Source organism: Cetorhinus maximus, chromosome 3 (assembly GCF_964194155.1).
Source record: "Cetorhinus maximus chromosome 3, sCetMax3.hap1.1, whole genome shotgun sequence".
Lineage (NCBI taxonomy): Eukaryota > Metazoa > Chordata > Chondrichthyes > Lamniformes > Cetorhinidae > Cetorhinus > Cetorhinus maximus.
In genome coordinates, this window is record NC_135881.1 from 123937736 (window position 1) to 123956012 (window position 18277).

Here is an 18277-nt window from a genome sequence, read left to right on the forward strand (position 1 = left end):
CACGATGAATGGTAGGATCCTGAGAAGTACCGAGAATCAGAGGGACCTTGGTGTACATGTCCACTGGTCCTTTAAGGTAGCAGGACAGGTAGATATGGTGGTTAAGAAGGCATATGGGATACTTGCCTTTATTAGCTGAGGTATAGAATATAAGAGCAGGGAGGTTATGCTGGAACTGTATAAAACACTGGTTAGGCCACAGCTAGAGTATTGCGTGCAGTTCTGGAATCTGCATTATTGGAACGATGTGATTGCACTAGAGAGTGCAGAGGAGATTCACCAGGATGTTGCCTGGGCTGGAGAGTTTTAGTTATGAGGAGAGATTGGATAGACTGGGGTTATTTTCCCTGGAGCAGAGGAGATTGAGGAGGGACATGATTGAAGTATATAAAATTATGACGGGCATAGATAGGGTAGACAGGAAGGAATTTTTCCCCTTGGTGGAGGGATCAATAACCAGGGGGCATAGATAAGGTAAGGGGCAGGAGGTTTAGAGGGGATGTGAGAAAGAATTTTTTCACCCAGAGGGCGGTGGGAATCTGGAACTCACTGCCTGAAAGGTAACATTTAAGTAGTATTTGGATGTGCACTTGCGATGCCATGGCATAAAAGGCTATGGGCCTAGTGCTGGAAAATGGGATTAGAATAGTTAGGTACTTGTTTGACTGGCGCAGACTCGATGGGCTAAAGAGCCTTTTTCTGTGCTGTAGACCTCTATGACTCTATATTCAGAAAACAAAATTATATTTGTAGCTAAGAATCAAAGCAGAAATTTCCTCAGTAGAAACAAGTCATTTCAATTCTTAAACTTTCAAGGTATCTGTCATACCACATAACCCTCAGTGAAGGACAGAGCTTAATATTCCCATGACATCTTTCTACAGAGAGTCTCATTCAAGGATACCTCTATGCTGCACTCATGATCTGGATACAAAGTATTGGTATATCAGATTTTCAGAAAGAAAATATCTTAAAAAGAGTCTCACCCTAAATAAAAATAAATTAATCTAAATAAATTGGGCTGGATTTAAATCCATGTCCCCAAAAATGAATGCGCTAAGCTATTGAGTCACTTAGTTCACATTTTTTCTTACTTCTTTCATTGGATGTAGACATTGCTAGCAAAGCCAGCATTTGTTGCTCATTCCTAATTGCCCTTGAACTGAGTGGCTTGCCACACCATTTCAGAGGACAGTTAAGAGACAACCACATTGCTGTGGGTCTGGAGTCACATGTAGGCCAGACCACGTAAGGATGGCAGATTTCATTCCCTAAAGGACATTAGTGAATTAGATGGGTTTTTATGACAATTGACAATGGTTTCATAGTCACCGTTACTGAGGCTAGCTTTTCAATTCCAGATTATTAATTGAATTTAAATTCCACTAGCTGCTGTGGTGGGACTTGAACCCTTGTCCCCAGAACATTAGCCTGGACCTCTGGATTACTAGTCCAGTGACATTACCACTATGTTATGCACCATTTCCCCCTGAACTTCAGAAAGTTATTTTCAATGTTAAGGTAAGTACTACCAAATATCGATTGTAAAGTAATGTTTTTATTTGAAAAAATATCAAAATTGGCTTCCGGGAGCTTTCTTCTTTCAAGCCATTAGGATTGAATCATGTGTAAAAGAAAAACTAACTTTATACAAAACCTTATCAAATCTCTTACAATGTTTCAAAAGACTTGACTTATGGTGAATTACTTTTAAGAATAGTGACTGTTGTTATGTAGACACTTTGCTGCTATTCTGTACAGGCAACACCCCACCAATTAATCTGCTTATAATGATGTTGCTAGTGGAATGAATGCCAACCAGGGCACTGAGAGAAAGCTCTTATCTTCTCTGAATAGTGTCTTAGGACCTCTACCGTCCACTTGAGCCAGTGAAACAGACAGATGGAGTCTTAGTCTAAGGAAGAGACCTCTGGCAATGCAGCACTCCATCAATATTGCATTGGAGTCAACCTAGGTTATGTGCTTGATTCCAAAACCAGCTGAATCACAGATGAACACTGCTAAAAGCAAAAAACTGCGGATGCTGGAAATCCAAAACAAAAATAAAAATACCTGGAAAAACTCAGCAGGTCTGGCAGCATCTGCGGAGAGGAGCACAGTTAACGTTTCGAGTTTGAATGACCCTTCAACAGAACTAAGTAAAAATAGAAGAGAGGTGAAATATAAGCTGGTTTAAGGGGGGGTTGGACAAGTAGAGCTGGATAGAGGGCCAGTGATATGTGGAGATAACCAAAAGATGTCACATGAATACTACTAGCTGAGTCAAACTGATACTTTACTGGCTTCAGAAAAGTCTGGATTGAGAAAAGATTATTCAGGTCAATTACCCCTTTTCTTCCACCCACAATGTATAATTTGTTTATCACACATATCTTTTGGAGAAATATTCTGCAAAATGTTTCCCTGTCGGTCCCCAAAAAGTAAACTGAACATGCTTCAAAATATCTGTCCAACATATAACATTATATATCCTTATCAGTTGTTTTCCTTGGCATGGCATTTTCAGGACCCCAGTAGTTCAAGAACTTTATACATTTATACATTTGATCATCTGTCTAAACTTTCCTTATAACCTTCAATTGTATTTCCAATTAAATATTAATTTGTGTCTTTTTTTTTATAAAGTGTTACTTGATAAAATGTTATTTGGTTCAACTGGGTCAGTCACCAGTCACCTGTAACTCAGAAAGGAAACAACAATTCCTTCACCTTTGAGATTTAGTTAATTTATGTCCTCTCATCCTGCACTCAGTCCAAATGAAATAACCTGCTTACATCTAAATTATCAATTCCTCCCAACATTTTAAAATCCTTGATTATGCCTTTTCTCAGTCCTCTCTTCTCCGATGAAAAAAAGAATAGCTCTCTGATTCGCTCTTCAGAACTTGAAGCTATAATCCCCTAGAAACATCCCAGTTTCTCTTTCCTTAAGTTTTCCCAATGCACCAATTGATGTCCTTTTCAAGATATAGTACTATATGGCACAACATAGAGTCAATAACACATCCTGCATTTCTGGCAGATAGTCATGCAGGCAGGGAGCTTGATTCGGAGAACTGGAGCTACAGTGTGCATTCCGAATGTGGTCTGACCACTAATCTATAGAGGGTTATAATGAAATGGTTTGATCGTATAGTAAGCTCATTCTAAGATACATTACAGACCCTTCGTCAGTTAACAAAATTCTAGTTCACAATACATCATTCAGTTGGGTCTTCTAGGATGCAGGAAACTAACTTTAGCTGAAGTATATTTTCAGTGTTTTCAAAATGATTTTTACTATTTCCCTCTGGAGGACCCACCTCTTGGATTTTCTAATAGGTAGCACCACCTGCCTTGTATCTGTGTGCACATGTAAGAGTCCAAAAAACTAGCTCAGACTATATGAGGTGCATATTACCTTTGTAACGTTTTTGTCCTAGACATAACTGACATTTTCTTGTTTGGAAAGTGATTGATTCCTTAGCATCGTAACTTCTTCCTATGCCTCAGATAAGGAAAGCTGAGAATAATACTGTGTGGGTATATTATATATGTTTCTTGCCATTTGGTTAGGCATTAGGTGAAATCTCCTGCTCTGTTTGGCTATATTAGTACAGGACTTGCCGAAGGGTGGGGAGGTTCCCCTCGAAATTAACATTAGCCAAGCAAATACCATACCCTATTTTCAAACGTATACAGAAAAACACTGAAATAATTAGACTTGAACATCAGATGTGTTAAGTGAATTTTATGAATTGTTCCCTTCCATGATCCACTGCTTCCTCCAATAATGCATTGACCATGCTTTAAATTATTAAACCACTTCATTTTACATATTCAAGTTTTTGCTATCTTCCAAAATTTTCACTAATTGTTTGGCATAACTCAGTAATGAAATAATACAATTTTTTACACAATTGCTAGTCACAATACTTATTGCATTGCACATACTGTTATTAGCATTTAATAATGTGCAAGCTGTTAATTCCAATCCCTCAGAATTAGTCTTTGCTTTCATAGGGTGTTTCATGTTGCCACAATGTTTTTGTAGGTTTCATGTTTTAAAATTCCCACTTTTATTCATTTTTCTTTTAGTCACTATTTAACCTATTTTTTTCATTTAAGTATTCAAAGACTCAACACCTCTCATGTATGCATATTAAATCTTACCCCAGCCTTTTTTTTATTTTACATGCTTCCAGTCATTGTGTTTATCATGGTTTGATGGATTATTATTTCTAATTTTAAATATTGTACTTTTGCATTTACTTAAATGTTCCAAGAAAGCACTTTTATAAATCTGCTATTTGTGTCCATCAATGTGATAATCAATTACTTCATTATAAATTGTTAATATCTGACAAACCTTAGTCCCTCTTAGCAAGAGATGGAGGTCATACCCACTGAGGATTCCATGATTAATTACAAAATTGGGTAAAAGGACATTATGTTCATTGTGAAATGTACCATGGATCTCAGCGTAATTTCTGACAATATCCAGGAAAGATGTTTTATCCTGTAAAAATCAGGAGGCATAATTAGAAAAAGAACAGTCTCTACCTTGGCCAATATAAGCTTTTAATACAAAAATTTCATATAAACCTCATTAATATAGCTTTATTAAATTACACCAAAGTTTAAAAAAAAGGCATGCATAATTTGAAAATGCTTTTGAACCGACTCAAAATGATTTTTAACTTGTTTAATTTTTTTTTAGAGGAATGTAACTATGTACAGATTGCATCATAAACTTCCAAGTAAGATACAATATATTCAGAAAGATAGTAAAGTTGTTTGAACATGGTTTTGGAAACATGCCTGTAACAGACAATACTCAACATATCCATTAAAATTCTTGAAAGAGGTAACTAGGTTGCAAAATGAGAAATGTCCAGTAGATACAAGGTAATTTACTTAGACATTCAGAAGACAATTTCACAACATTCTCTCAAATGACTATCAGAAAATAGTCAGGGTGAATGGAATAGATCACAGATTTTCCAAATGGCTGAAGAATCTGTTTTACAACAGACACCAGCGATAGAAAAAAAATGCTGTATTTGGTAAGGCAACAATCAAAGCATTCCACAGAGATCTGTTCTGAGTTCACTACTGTTCACATTATTTTTGAATGATATGGAATATGTCATAAAATTTACTGATGACATGTTAACAGATAATAAACAGTAATGAGATTGATAGTGTCCAGAGGGACTTAGGCCATTTAACATGGGCTGAAAAATGGTAGAGAGGGAGAGAGGAAGGGAGAGGGCGTCAGATAAAATTATATGTAACAAATGCATTTAAAGACAAGAAAATGTCTTGCATGAAAGGGTCCTGTTTTATAGTTGACAATCATAACTGTGGGACTGGGAAAATTCTAGCTCCAACAGATGCATCCCTTTAAAGTCGGTGGACTACTAGAAATTCAAATGGGTAAAATATCAAAAGGTCCCATTTTAACATCAGGCAGTGGAATGGAAAATTCAATAAGCGTCTCCTAGGGTGAAGAAGCCATTAAAATTTCAGGAAGTGCTAGGTTTAAACAAACTACCAGACAATACAGAACTAATTCAAAACATAAGACCAAGGGCAACCAAAACAAATTTTCCATGCATTGTCCTTTAACGTTCAGATGCTGAAACATGAGGCCGGGTTTTTGTGGCATCATGGCGACTTTGGGGACCTTTGAAAATGGCGGGCAGAATAGGGCGGGTGGGGGGGCGGGAACAGGGTCTAGATGTGACTCCCACATGTGGGAAACTTGAACGCAACGGGCTGTTTGAACTCAGCGGTGAGTTCAAATAGACCGATTTTCACTGGAGAAAAGGCCTACAGAGTAGGAGTTACAAATCTTTGGAGAGGTTGTAAATGCTCTTGAAGGGTGGGTAAAGCAGAACAATCAAGCTGTCAAGTTATTTGACAGTTCTACCCCACCCCTACCCCCCAGGGCCTCACACCCCCAGAGTGAAAATCACACCAGTTGGGGCACTTTTTCCAGGGCAGGTATGACAAGCCAGGAAATTTCTTGACTTGAGCTCCCCACCTCGGGAGTGCAAATTCGGCCGAAGGTGTCCAAGATTCCTCTGGACACTGATCAGAGTTTAAAATATGGGCAAGTGGCTACTTCAAAACTCTTCTGGGATTGAAGGTTATAACAAAATCAATAATCTGTTGAATCACATGGGATGTTCTACAATGGCATTGGCATCATGCACTCCCAGCATAGCTGCAGAATCATTAAACAATTGCTTATCCTGCCTCCAATCTCAAAATAGCACTTCCTACCATCCACCATACTATTTCCCACAACTTTCCCCTGTAAACTCTTTGATTGAGTTTGGAAAATACTGCCAAACTGGACCGAATGCATCCAAACCCATTTCATTTAGAACCTTTAGAACTAGAGAGAGGAGACTTTCATCACATCAGTATGTAGTGAATTTTGAATTTAAATCCTGCAGGGAATTCCAGGACGGTGTGAAATTTTGCACCACTGGCCAGCGTGTTGGTTTCCTGACACCATCCCACCCCAGGTCATTTTTCCAGAGGCGGGATGAAGGCAGTGGGGCCAATTAAGGCTGTTTAAAGGCCTATTTAGACCTATTGTCAGAGGTCAACAGGAATTTTCCAGCTGGCCTCCAGGCACCGTGAGGTGTTGAGGAACAATCCAACTGGAGATAGCCTCTTAGTGACAATCAGGGGAGCCAGTGCCTTAAAGCTCTCCCCACTGCAGGCCAATCTACGGATGGGCTATTGCTCCACAATGATGGCCTGGGTGCTCAGTCTATTTTTTGTTTAAAGCTTTAAAAAATTGGAGGGCATCTTAAAATGGAGGCATTCTCCCTCTTACTAATGTGAAAAGGCAGCCTGCTGCTTTTTCAGTGCTGGTGGTCCTCCTATTGGCCCTCCAGCTTCGAGAGCCTGCCCTCTGGCTACTAATTGGCTAATTCAGGGAAAATCACAGCCAGGGGACTGTTTCTCAGTGCAGGTTTCCGATCCTTTTTAATGGACATCAGGGTTCTGAAGCCTGTGGGGATAATTCTGCCTCAGTGTCTAACCCACTGCACCACAAAGACTCCCATATGGGAACAATTGTACAAGTTTGTTTGCAGTTACTAAATAGAAAATAATTAATCTGTTAAATACCTGCAGATCCTTCCAACCCTATTTTCTTTTGTTCCCTAATTCTATTTCCTTTCTTAAATCCAACACTAAGCTTTTAGCACCTGGGCTAGCCAGTAATATATTCTTCAGGATAAAAAATGTCATAAAAATATCAACATCTTAAAGGATAAAAGACGACAGCACATACCTTCCAATAGTCTGCCAGTTTTCCATAAACCAGAGCTTTATTAGTTCTTTGGATTTTATTAAGGAGAGTGGTGTTACTACGATTCAAATGCTGCTCCACCACAAAGCCCAAAAAACTGTTATCAGGTGTATGGGCTGCAAATACATTGGAAAATACAATATAAATTAAACGGTCTTGAGGGCGCTAACTGGTTGCTAACACATCTACTTACTTCACTTATTAAACAAATATTTTTCAAAGGATTGAAAGGCCTTTATGGATATGAGCTGATGCCATCTGTCTGCTTGAGTTGTGAAAATGTGATAATAATATTGTTAATCATATTTGTTGCAATAAATTGACATTTAGCTTTGAAGAAAACAACCCATGCTAAACTGATGTTTACTTGCTATCTTCATTTCCGTTCAGCCTGTGACAAAAGCTTAATGAATTGGGCTGCTGTTTATTAGTGTAAACCATTATATTCATATAAAATATTCACAATAAAAAGATAAAAATGCTATTTACATGTACTTCCTTAACTTCCTGTTGTCACTTTTCCTCTCCCCATTATCAATGACAAAGTCCGCATTTATAATGGGCTTTACAAGTGTCAATAAAATTGTTTTCTGAATGTTTTCCCCCACAAGCATTTTTCTCAGTAACTGGAAATTTGATAATAAAAAAAGGACTTAAACATAAAACTTTTACATCAAAAATTACATTTATACAATATGTAAAATATTAGCTTTTAATATGTTCATTAAAGTTTTACTTGTAAGGCCTTTCCCAAGGCCTTTCCCAAAAGCCTGGATTTGATATTTTTGTTTAGAGTTACAACTTTATGAGCTGAATTTAAATGGTATTGTCTCAGCATGTGCTGTGCACCTAATGTCCCAGGATACATCAAGAAAAACTAAAGAACAATTTCAAAATCTTTCCTCAGGTAAATGTAATCAAGTATGTTTACTTTAAAACAGGGATGATGTATGTGAGCAGCCATGGTATCATACTTGACCCCAAGATGAACTTTGACCACATATCTGCGCCTATTTCCACCTAACTCCTCCCTTGCCTCAATTCATCTGCTGCTGAAACCCTCATCTGTGCCTTTATTACCTCTGGACTTGACTATTCCAATACAATACTGGCTGCTGGCCAAGCACATCCTATGGTCTGTAAACTTGAGGTTGTTCAAAATTTTACTGCCCATGTCCTAATTTGCACCAAATAGTCTAATGTCCCAGTGTCCTTCGGGGAAGGAAATCTGCCTTCTTTGCCTTGTCTGGCTTACGTGTAACTCCAGACCCATAGCAATGGTTGACTTTTAACTGCCCTCTGAAATGGCTTAGCAAGCCATTCAGTTCCATCGAGCTGCTACACAAAAGTCAAGGAATAAAATGACCACACGGATCACCCAACATCGACCTAGGCACTGGAAATGACAAAGGCACACCCTGCCCTGTGACCCTGCAAAGTCCTTCTGTTGGAACTGTGGGTTGACAAGTCCCCGGGTCCTGGTGGATTTCACCCCAGGGTCTTAAAAGAAGTGGTGAGTGAGATAGTTGATGCATTGGTTTTAATCTTCCAAAATTCCCTAGATTTGGGGAAGGTGCCATTAGATTGGAAAATAGCAAATATTCCCTTTATTCAAAAAGGGAGATAGACAGAAAGCATGAAACTACAGGCCGGTTAGCTTAACATCTGTCACAGGGAAATGTTAGAAGCTATTATTAAAGACGTTACAGCAGGGCACTTAGAAAAGTTAAAGGTAATCAGGCAGAGTCATCATGGTTTTGTGAAGGGGAAATCATATTTAACCAATTTATTGGAGTTCTTTGAGGAAATAGCATGTGCTGTGGATAAAGGGGAATCGGTGGAGGTACTGTACTTAGATTTCCAGAAGGTATTTGATAAGGTACCACATCAAAGGTTATTGCAGAAAATAAAAGCTCATGGTGTAGGGGTGACATATTGGCATGGCTAGAAGATTGGCTAGCTAACAGGAAACAGAAAGTAGGCATAAATGGATCTTTTTCTGGTTGGCAAGATGTAACGAGTGGTGTTCCTCAGGGATCAGAACTGGGGCCTCAACTTTTTACAATTTATATACATGACTTGGATGAAGAGACCGAAGGTATGGTTACTAAATTTGCTGATGACACAAAGATAGGTGGAAAAGTAAGTTGTGAAGAGGACATAAGGAGGCTATGAGGAGGACATAAGGAGGCCCCCTCCTGAGATCCTCTATCATCGTAGATGCCAGTCTTCAGCCAGTTCGACTCACACAACATGAAATCAATAAATGGCTGAAGGTACTGGAGACAGCAAAGGCAAAAGGTCCTAACAACATTCCGGCAATGGTACTGAAGACTTGTGCTGCAGAACTTGTTGTATCCCAAGCCTAGCTGTTTCAGTACAGCTACAGTACTGGCATATACCCAACAGTGTGGAAATTTGACCAGTTATGTCCTGTCCACAAAAAGCAGGACAAATCCAAGCCAGCCAATTACTGCACACCATCTATAAGGCACAAGTCAGGAATGTGATGGAACACTCTCCTCTTGTCTGGATGAACGCAACTTCAACAACATTCAGGAAGCTTGACAATAAACAAGACAAAGCAGCCTGCTTGATCAGCACCCCATCCACTACCTTAAACATTCACTCCCTCTACCACTGGCGCACAGTGGCAGCAGTGTGTACCATCGCCATGATGCATTGCAGCAACTCGCCAAGGCTCCTTCGACAGCACCTTCCAAACCTGCGAGCTCTACCAACTTGAAGGTTGGGCAACAGATGTATGGAACAGCACAACCTGCAAGTTCCTTTCTAAATCACTCATCATCCTAACCAGAAAACAAAAACCTGGAAGTTCCTATAACAGTACTGTAAGTATACTTACACCACATGCACAGCAGTGGTTCAAGTAGACAGCTCACCACTATCTTCTGAAGGGAAATTAGGGATGGGGGAACAAATGCCAGCCTTGCCAATGACACTATTTCCCAAGAAGAAAAAAACAAGTCTTGTTCACTCATCACACCTGTGCTTGCTGACCTATTCTGGCTCCTGGATAAGCAATACCTCAATTTTAAATTCTCCACCTTTTCAAATCCGTCCATGACCTTGCCCTCCATAATACTGCCATCCCCTGCAGCTCAACAACCCTGCAAGATATCTGTGCTTATCTAATATTGGCCTCAAGCATTTCAAATTTTTATTGCTCCACCATGGGTTGCAGTGTCACAGTTGCCTAGGCTCTAAGCTTTTGAATTCCTTCCCTAAACCTCTCATAGGATTACAAAGTATTACATAGGATAAATAGCATAGAAACAGGCTGTTTGGCCCAACCAGTCCATGTCGGTGTTTATGCTCCTCCGGAGCCTCCATCCATCTCTCCTCATCTAAATCTACCAACATAACCATCTATTCCCTTCTCTCTCAAGTGTTTGTCTAGCTTCTCCTCCCTCAGTTAAGATGCTGCTTAAAATCTACATCTTTGACCAAGTTTATTTGTCAATGGCCCCTATAAATTCATATGTGGCAGTATCAAATTCTGCTTGACAACACTCCTGTGGAACGATTTGGGGCATTCTAACACGTTAATTGCAAGACATAAACTGCTGTGCGAGAGAGGGAGTGAGATAGAGACGAATAAAAGATTACTGATCAAACATCCACTGCTCTTGTTTTGTGATTTATAAACTCCAGAAAGTGTCTTAAAGAGACTCACATATTGAAAGAATGATAGTTGTTAAGTTAATGTTAGTTCAAAATACCAATAAACATCAATTGAATTTTGAAACTATTTCAACATTTGTGTATTTCACATTTTTATTGTTAGTCAGAAAAGTCAATGCTGATTATTGCTTACACTGTGTGTGAGAGAGTAAGTAAAAACAAAGGGATAGATAAATAGATAGGATCTTACATCCATGAAAAAGGAAAGAAAGACACAGAGACAGGCAGACAGGTAGTATCTGTTCTTTTTCTAATTATATTAATCTATTCCTTGTGAAAAGAAAAACAATTTGAAGTTTGAAAGCCTACAAAAACATCTTTGATTGAAATACAGCTAGGGAAAAATGAAACTGAGGGGCCTCTGGCCATGGAGACAGTATATAGACAGTTAAGGGGTGAAATGAATGACACCATATTGAGAAGGGGAGGATACCAAGGTTGAACAGATAGTTCAGAGATAGGTGTAGTGATAGAAACAAAAGGGGTAGAATTGTTGCTTGATAGATGAAGGGATAAAGGACACTGAGACTGAAGAAGGTGGAAGGAGCAGGGGTTATTGAGAAAGAAAATGTGAATGGAGGCATTGAAATCACCATTTTCCCCACAACTGACACCATAATGTAACATTTGGCTGCTCTACTCATGAGCCATTTTCCCACCGCAACACCCAACACCTCTATTTACACACCCCCATTAGAGGTTGAAAATCCCAAGTATCTCCTTTCTGACCTTACAATTCAGAGCTTGACAGAAAGTATCAGCTGCATTGCTGTTTTCTGAAATGCATCCAGCACTTGCATGTTTCCATTGTGCCTTGGTGAGCACAGTTAGACATAGTACTCTGACTAGAGCACTACACAGTTTGAGCATGACTTTCCCTGACTTGTATTTGGCTTTATAATTCAGGATTCTGGTTTTTTCTTGATTGCTGCACTGCAGTATTCAGAGTTGAGTCCACTAAGATCCCATGATCTCTCTCAACTTTTGCATAGAAATTAGGAGCAGGAGTAGGTCATTCGGCCTTTCGAGCCTGCTCCACCATTCATTATGATCATGGCTGATCATCCAACTCAATAGCCTGCTCCCACTTTCTCCCCATATCCTTTGATCCCTTTCGCCCCAAGAGCTATATCTAACTCCTTCTTGAAAACATACAATGTTTTGGCCTCAACTACTTTCTGTGGTAGTGAATTCCACAGGCTCACCACACTCTGGGTGAAGAAATTTCTCCTCATCTCAGTCCTAAATGGTCTACCCTCCTATCCTCAGACTGTGACCCCTGGTTCTGGACTCCCCCGCCATCGGGAACATCCTTCCTGCATCTACCCCGTCTAGTCCTGTTAGAATTTTATAGGTTTCTATGAGATCCCCCTCATTCTTCTGAACTCCAGCGAATATAATCCTAACCAACTCAATCTCTCCTCATATGTCAGTCCCGCCATCCCAGGAATCAGTCTGGTAAATCTTCGCTGCACTCCCTCTACAGCAAGAACATCCTTCCTCAGGTAAGGAGACCAAAACTGCACAGAATATTCCAGGTGTGGTCTCACCAAGGCCCTGTATAATTGCAGCAAGACATCCCTGTTCATGTACTCGAATGCTCTCACTATGAAGGCCAACATACCATTTGCCTTCTTTACCACCTGCATGCTTACCTTCAGCGACTGGTGTACGAGGACACCCAGGTCTCATTGCACATTCCCCTCTCTCAATTTATAGCCATTCAGATAATAATCTGCCTTCCTGTTTTTGTTATCAAAATGGATAACCTCTCATTTATCCACATTACACTGCATCTGCCATGCATTTGCCCACTCACTCAGCTTGTCCAAACCATACTGAAGCATCTGTGCATCCTCCTCACAGCTCACCCTCCCACCCAGCTTTGTGTCATCTGAAAATTTGGAGATATTACATTTAGGTGCCTCATCTAAATCATTAATGTATATTGTGAATAGCTGGGGTCCCAGCACCGATCCCTGCGGTACCCCACTAGTCACTGCCTGCCATTCGGAAAAAGACCAGTTTATTCCTACTCTTTGTTTCCTGTCTGCCAACCAGTTTTCTATCCATCTCAATATACTACCCCCAATCCCATGTGCTTTAATTTTACACGCTAATCTATTATGTGGGACTTTGTCAAAAGCCTTCTGAAAGTCCAAATAAACCACATCCACTGGCTCCCCCTCATCAACTCTACTAGTTACATCCCCAAAAAATTCCAGTAGATTTGTCAAGCATGGTTTCCCTTTCGTAAATCCATGCTGATTCTGTCCGATTCTGCCAATGTTTTCCAAGTGCTCAGCTATTAAATCTTTTATAATAGTCTCTAGAATTTTCCCCACTACCAACATCAGGCTGACTGGTCTATAATTCCCTGTTTTCTCTCTGCCTCCCTTTTTAAATAGTGGGGTTACATTAGCTACCCTCCAATCTGTAGGAACTGTTCCAGAGTCAATAGAATCTCGGACGATGACCACCAATGCATCCACTATTTCTAGGGCCACTTCCTTAAGTACTCTGGGATGTAGATTATCAGACCCTTAGCCTTTTCAACACATTCATGTTCAGACAATCAAGGAAGGATCTAGCTGCACTACCAAAATGGGCCCTCTCTCCATCTCAAAATAAAACATCCATTAACATTTTAATGCATTTTTTTGCTTTTATCGGGCACAATTTTATGTTGAAATGGATCCAGAACCTGGATTTACATTATAAGCAAAATTTTATACAAAAGATTTAAATGGATTTTACATGTATGCATAACATGCAATTTACATAATAGCATTATTTTGACAAAAAAAGTATTATAGACAAAAATGTTTGCAGACATTGTGAAATGAGAATTATATATAGCTGCACATCATTTGTGGCACACTATAGAACAGTAATCACAGTAAACCAAATCAGTAATTTATTTGTGGTTCACTTAATATAAAGCCCTAGAGCAATTTATATATGTATTTACTTACGGAACATGTTGTAAAACTGCTTAGGAATCAGATTGAGTTTGCCCCAAGGGGATCCATGGTTCTTTTTCTTGGCATATTCAGCATGGTTAAATTCTGGCTCAGTTCCAAAAGAATCAAGGACCCTCAATAAGCATCTAAGAAAGAATGTTAGATGTAAAGTAGTGGCATGATATTAGAATATAAATTCCCAGATTATCAGGGGGATGACGAGTGTTCTTTGAGATTTTATTTACTCATTTGTCAGTTTTACAGGTAAACACAACCATCTCCTTCTAAACTATACATCAAGCAATTTAAAATCCTTATAGCTTCCCTTTCATTGTTGAACATAGATGGTGTAATCAAAACTATTCCATATTGCTTCCATCAAACACCACAGACCCTAAAACAATTCACTGCTCCTTATCCATATATTTTAGTTGCACGATGCAAAACTCCTTAATTCATTATTACTTGATTCTAAACATCTAAAAAAATCTAATCATTTTAAAAGCTCAATTCACTTACACATACTCGATCTTTATTTTGAATCACTTGCCACCACTAAGTCATCTGTATGGCGGGTATATACCACTTAACGGTATCCCACAATTGGCTTACAAAACACATGCTCGCAGGTGGGAAACCACTGCAGCAGCATTGTCCTTCCATGCTTCCTCATACCAGTCATGTCACATCTTGGCACAGCACAGATCTGGCTAAACACTAGTTAAGCTTGGATAAGGGGCCGATCATTTAGGACTGAGATGAGGAGAAATTTCTTCACTCAAAGGGCTGTGAATCTTTGGAATTCTCTATCCCAGAGGGTTGTGGATGCTCCATCGTTGAGCAGATTTAAGGCTGGGACAGACAGATTTTTGGTCTCTCAGGGAGTTAAGGGACATGGCGAGCGGGCAGAAAAATGGAGTTGAAGCCCAAGATCAGCCATGACTGTGTTGAATGGCAGAGCATGCTCAAATGGGCATGTGGCCTACTTCTCCTATTTCTTATGTTCTGGAGCAACATTCTGTACTGGGATACTTCATTACATGGAAGGTACAACTTGTATATGACAACATTGCCATGGGTAAATTTGCTTACTCGTAGGGATTAACTTCATATGCACAATTTGGTTTGCACACCTGTAGTATTTGTTCTTTCCCAAAGAATATATTTTTAAATCCACAGTTTCCTTTTTTTCCAAATTTGCTCCAAATTTCTTGATCTCCTTCATTGAGAGAGCGATAGGCAACTTGCACTGTATCCTTTTTCAATGCTGCTCTGATACAGTTCATGTGCGAAACAGTACCCTGAAAATGCCTCGTCACTTTGATGTTTCCTCCATAGGGGGAAGCACTTGAACATCACATGATGATGCATCAGGCAGAGGTCTTTTGGAGCAGAAACCCCAGCTGATTTTCTTTCATCCCCCAATTGGCAGAGGCCAAGGGTAGTGCTCCTAGACAAATTTCATATTAGAATCAATTTTCCCTCCAAGGGAAGGGAATTTCACTTTTTGTTTTATCCCATTCCCTTTTATTATTAAACCACGGCTGTTTACATCAATGTTTCCATGAGCTATAACCAGTGAAGACTTAAGCCTTAGTATCAAACTAACCCTTGCTTTGTCATGCTGAGAGAAGGAAACTTTACTGACTAAATCATTATGTTCTGACAAACGGTCATTGACCAGAAACATTAATTACGTTTCTCTCTTCATAGATACTGCCTGATCTGAGAGTGTTTTCCAGCATTTTCTGTTTTTATTCCAGTTTTCCAGCGCAGAATTTTGCTTTGCATTCAGGCACTGTAAGGCTTCCTTTCAACTTATGTGGATGGTTAATAAATTGAAGGCATTGTGAGCAAAGAGACTTCCAACCCAACAATATGCACAAAGACTGTGTAATTTGGATTCAAGTGCATTGTAACTAAAGCTGTTAAAGGGAGCTCAACAGTAGAGTGTGCTGTTTTCTATCATAAAATCAAAGCATAAAGATCGTGCATAATCTTACCGATAGTGGGTGAAAGATGCTCCTAGTACAGTTTGGAGTTGTTTTAATCCAACGATGTCAATGTATATGAGATCCAGTAGCCTTGGTCCCCTGATTGGACATCCACCCTTATTTCCAGTCAGGATGCTCAAGTGACTAATTCAAGTTAAGTAAAAGTACTGTTACAATAGTTAGGTTGGAGATGTTGAACACTGCATTATTTGAATTAATTTGCAAGTGTTGCATACATTTGCAACGTCTTTATTATTCAATGTACATTAGATCTTGAACTTGACAATAATGCATCAGTTAGTCAGAACTTACTTTACATTCCCCAACCAATGTGATAGATTGGGATAACTCCTGGGAATGAAGAGGGAGCCTCTCCACTGGTTGGAGTCATACCAAGTACAAAGGAAGATGATTGTGGTTGTTGGATGTCAGTCATCTCAGTCACAGGACATCGTTGCAGGAATTCCTCAGGGTAGTGTCCAGACCCAACCAACTTCAGCTCAATGACCTTCCCTCCATCATAAGGTCAGAAGTGGGGATGTTTGGGAATGATTACACAATGTTCAGCACCATTCGTGACGCCTCAGATACTGAAGTAGTCTGTGTCTATATGCAACAAGACCTGGACAACATTCAGGCTTGGGCTGATAAGTGACAAGTGCCTGTCAACAACCATCTCCAAAAAGAGAATTCTAACCATCTCGCCTTGACATTCAATGGCATTATCATCGCTGAATCTCCCACTATCAACATATAGCTTATATTTCACCTCTCATTTTTCCTTAGTTCTGTTGAAGAGTCATACGGACTCGAAACGTTAACTGTGTTCCTCTCCGCAGATGCTGTCAGACCTGCTGAGTTTTTCCAGGTATTTTTATTTTTGTTTTGGATTTCCTGCATCCGCAGTTTTTTGCTTTTATCCCACTATCAACATCCTGGGGATTACCATTGACCTGAAACTGAACTGGAACAGCCATATAAGTACTGTGGCTACAAGAGCAGGTCAGAGGTTGGGAATTCTGTGGCAAATAACTCACCTCCTGACTCCCCAAAGCCTGTCCACCATCTACAAGGCACAGGTCTGGAGTGTAATGGAATACTCTCCACTTGTCTGGATAAGTGCAGCTCCAACAACACACAAGAAGCTTGACACCATCGAGGACAAAGCAGCCTGCTTGATTGCCATCCCATCCACCACCTCAAACATTCACTCCCTCACCATTGACGCACAGTGGCAATAGTGTGTACCATCTACAAGATGCACTGCAGCAACTCACCAAAGATCCTTCGACAGCACCTTACAAACCAATGACCTCCACCATCTAGAAGGACAAGGACAGCATGGGAACACCACCACCTGCAAGTTTCCCTCCAAGCCACACGCCACCCTGACTTGGAACTATATCACCATTCCTTCACTGTCACTGGATCAAAATCCAGGAATTCCCTTCCTAACAACACTGTAGGTGAAACTACATCACATGGCCTGCAGTGGTTCAAGAAGGCGGCTAACCACCATGTTCCCAAGGGCAATCAGGAATGGGCAATAAATGATGGCCTAGCTAGCAAGGCCCACACCCCAAGGAAGAATGTAAAAAAAAAACTGCTAGCAGGTTTCTGCCATTTCTACACACAAGCTAGCCTGTGCAAAGACAGCTGTAGGGTGTTACCTAGCCTGTGAAGAACAGCTCTGGCTTCTCAGTGTATATTTAATGAAATACAAAAGATCAGGAGTTCACTGGGTTGAAGCTGCTTCCCATCTTCAACTTCATAACACATTAGAAGAACAATGTACAGTGAGACAAGCACTTTTAAAAATATACTCATGCAAACAAATAAGAAAAATGTTTTGGAGGAAGGGAAAATAAAGAATATGTATTGTTATGATCCCAGCTGATGTTACTACTGGACAAGCCAGATCTCAGGGTGGAACCTGGCTTGATAGATCCTAACTTTTATTTTTTGTTTAGATACATGGAGAGTGGCTACTGAAAAAGTCACAGGAGTCAGTTGATGAACTTATAACAAAACAATAAAACATTTATTAAACCAGAAAAGATGAACTATATTACATTGCTCCTTCACCTACAACTGCACCTTTACAGATATATACAGATTCCTAAGGATAACACGAGTTACAAAAGCTATTTTATACCCTAATGTTCACAGTAAGTACACAGTCCATGTAAACTAATAGGTGACATCTGGACAGGCACACCACGCTTTGAAACCAAGTGACAGATGCCACTCCAAAAAGATGCTATGGATCTCTCCTCAAC

At 39.8% G+C, this 18277-nt stretch overlaps 1 protein-coding gene across 5 annotated transcripts in view; it reads right to left on the minus strand.

The window, feature by feature from the left end:
- LOC144678887 (alpha-1,6-mannosylglycoprotein 6-beta-N-acetylglucosaminyltransferase A-like) overlaps positions 1–18277 on the minus strand; it is a 121349-nt gene that overhangs the window by 24243 nt on the left and 78829 nt on the right. For 4 of the 5 annotated variants that reach the window (XM_078538906.1, XM_078538904.1, XM_078538902.1 and 1 more), the window contains exons 9-12: positions 16008–16142; positions 14017–14150; positions 7319–7452; positions 4370–4519 (exon numbers count right to left, since the gene is read on the minus strand). In XM_078538906.1, coding sequence (XP_078395032.1) covers positions 4370–4519; positions 7319–7452; positions 14017–14150; positions 16008–16142 — 553 coding nt within the window. The remainder of the gene's footprint in view (positions 1–4369; positions 4520–7318; positions 7453–14016; positions 14151–16007; positions 16143–18277) is intronic. The other variant, XM_078538905.1, reaches the window with a different exon arrangement.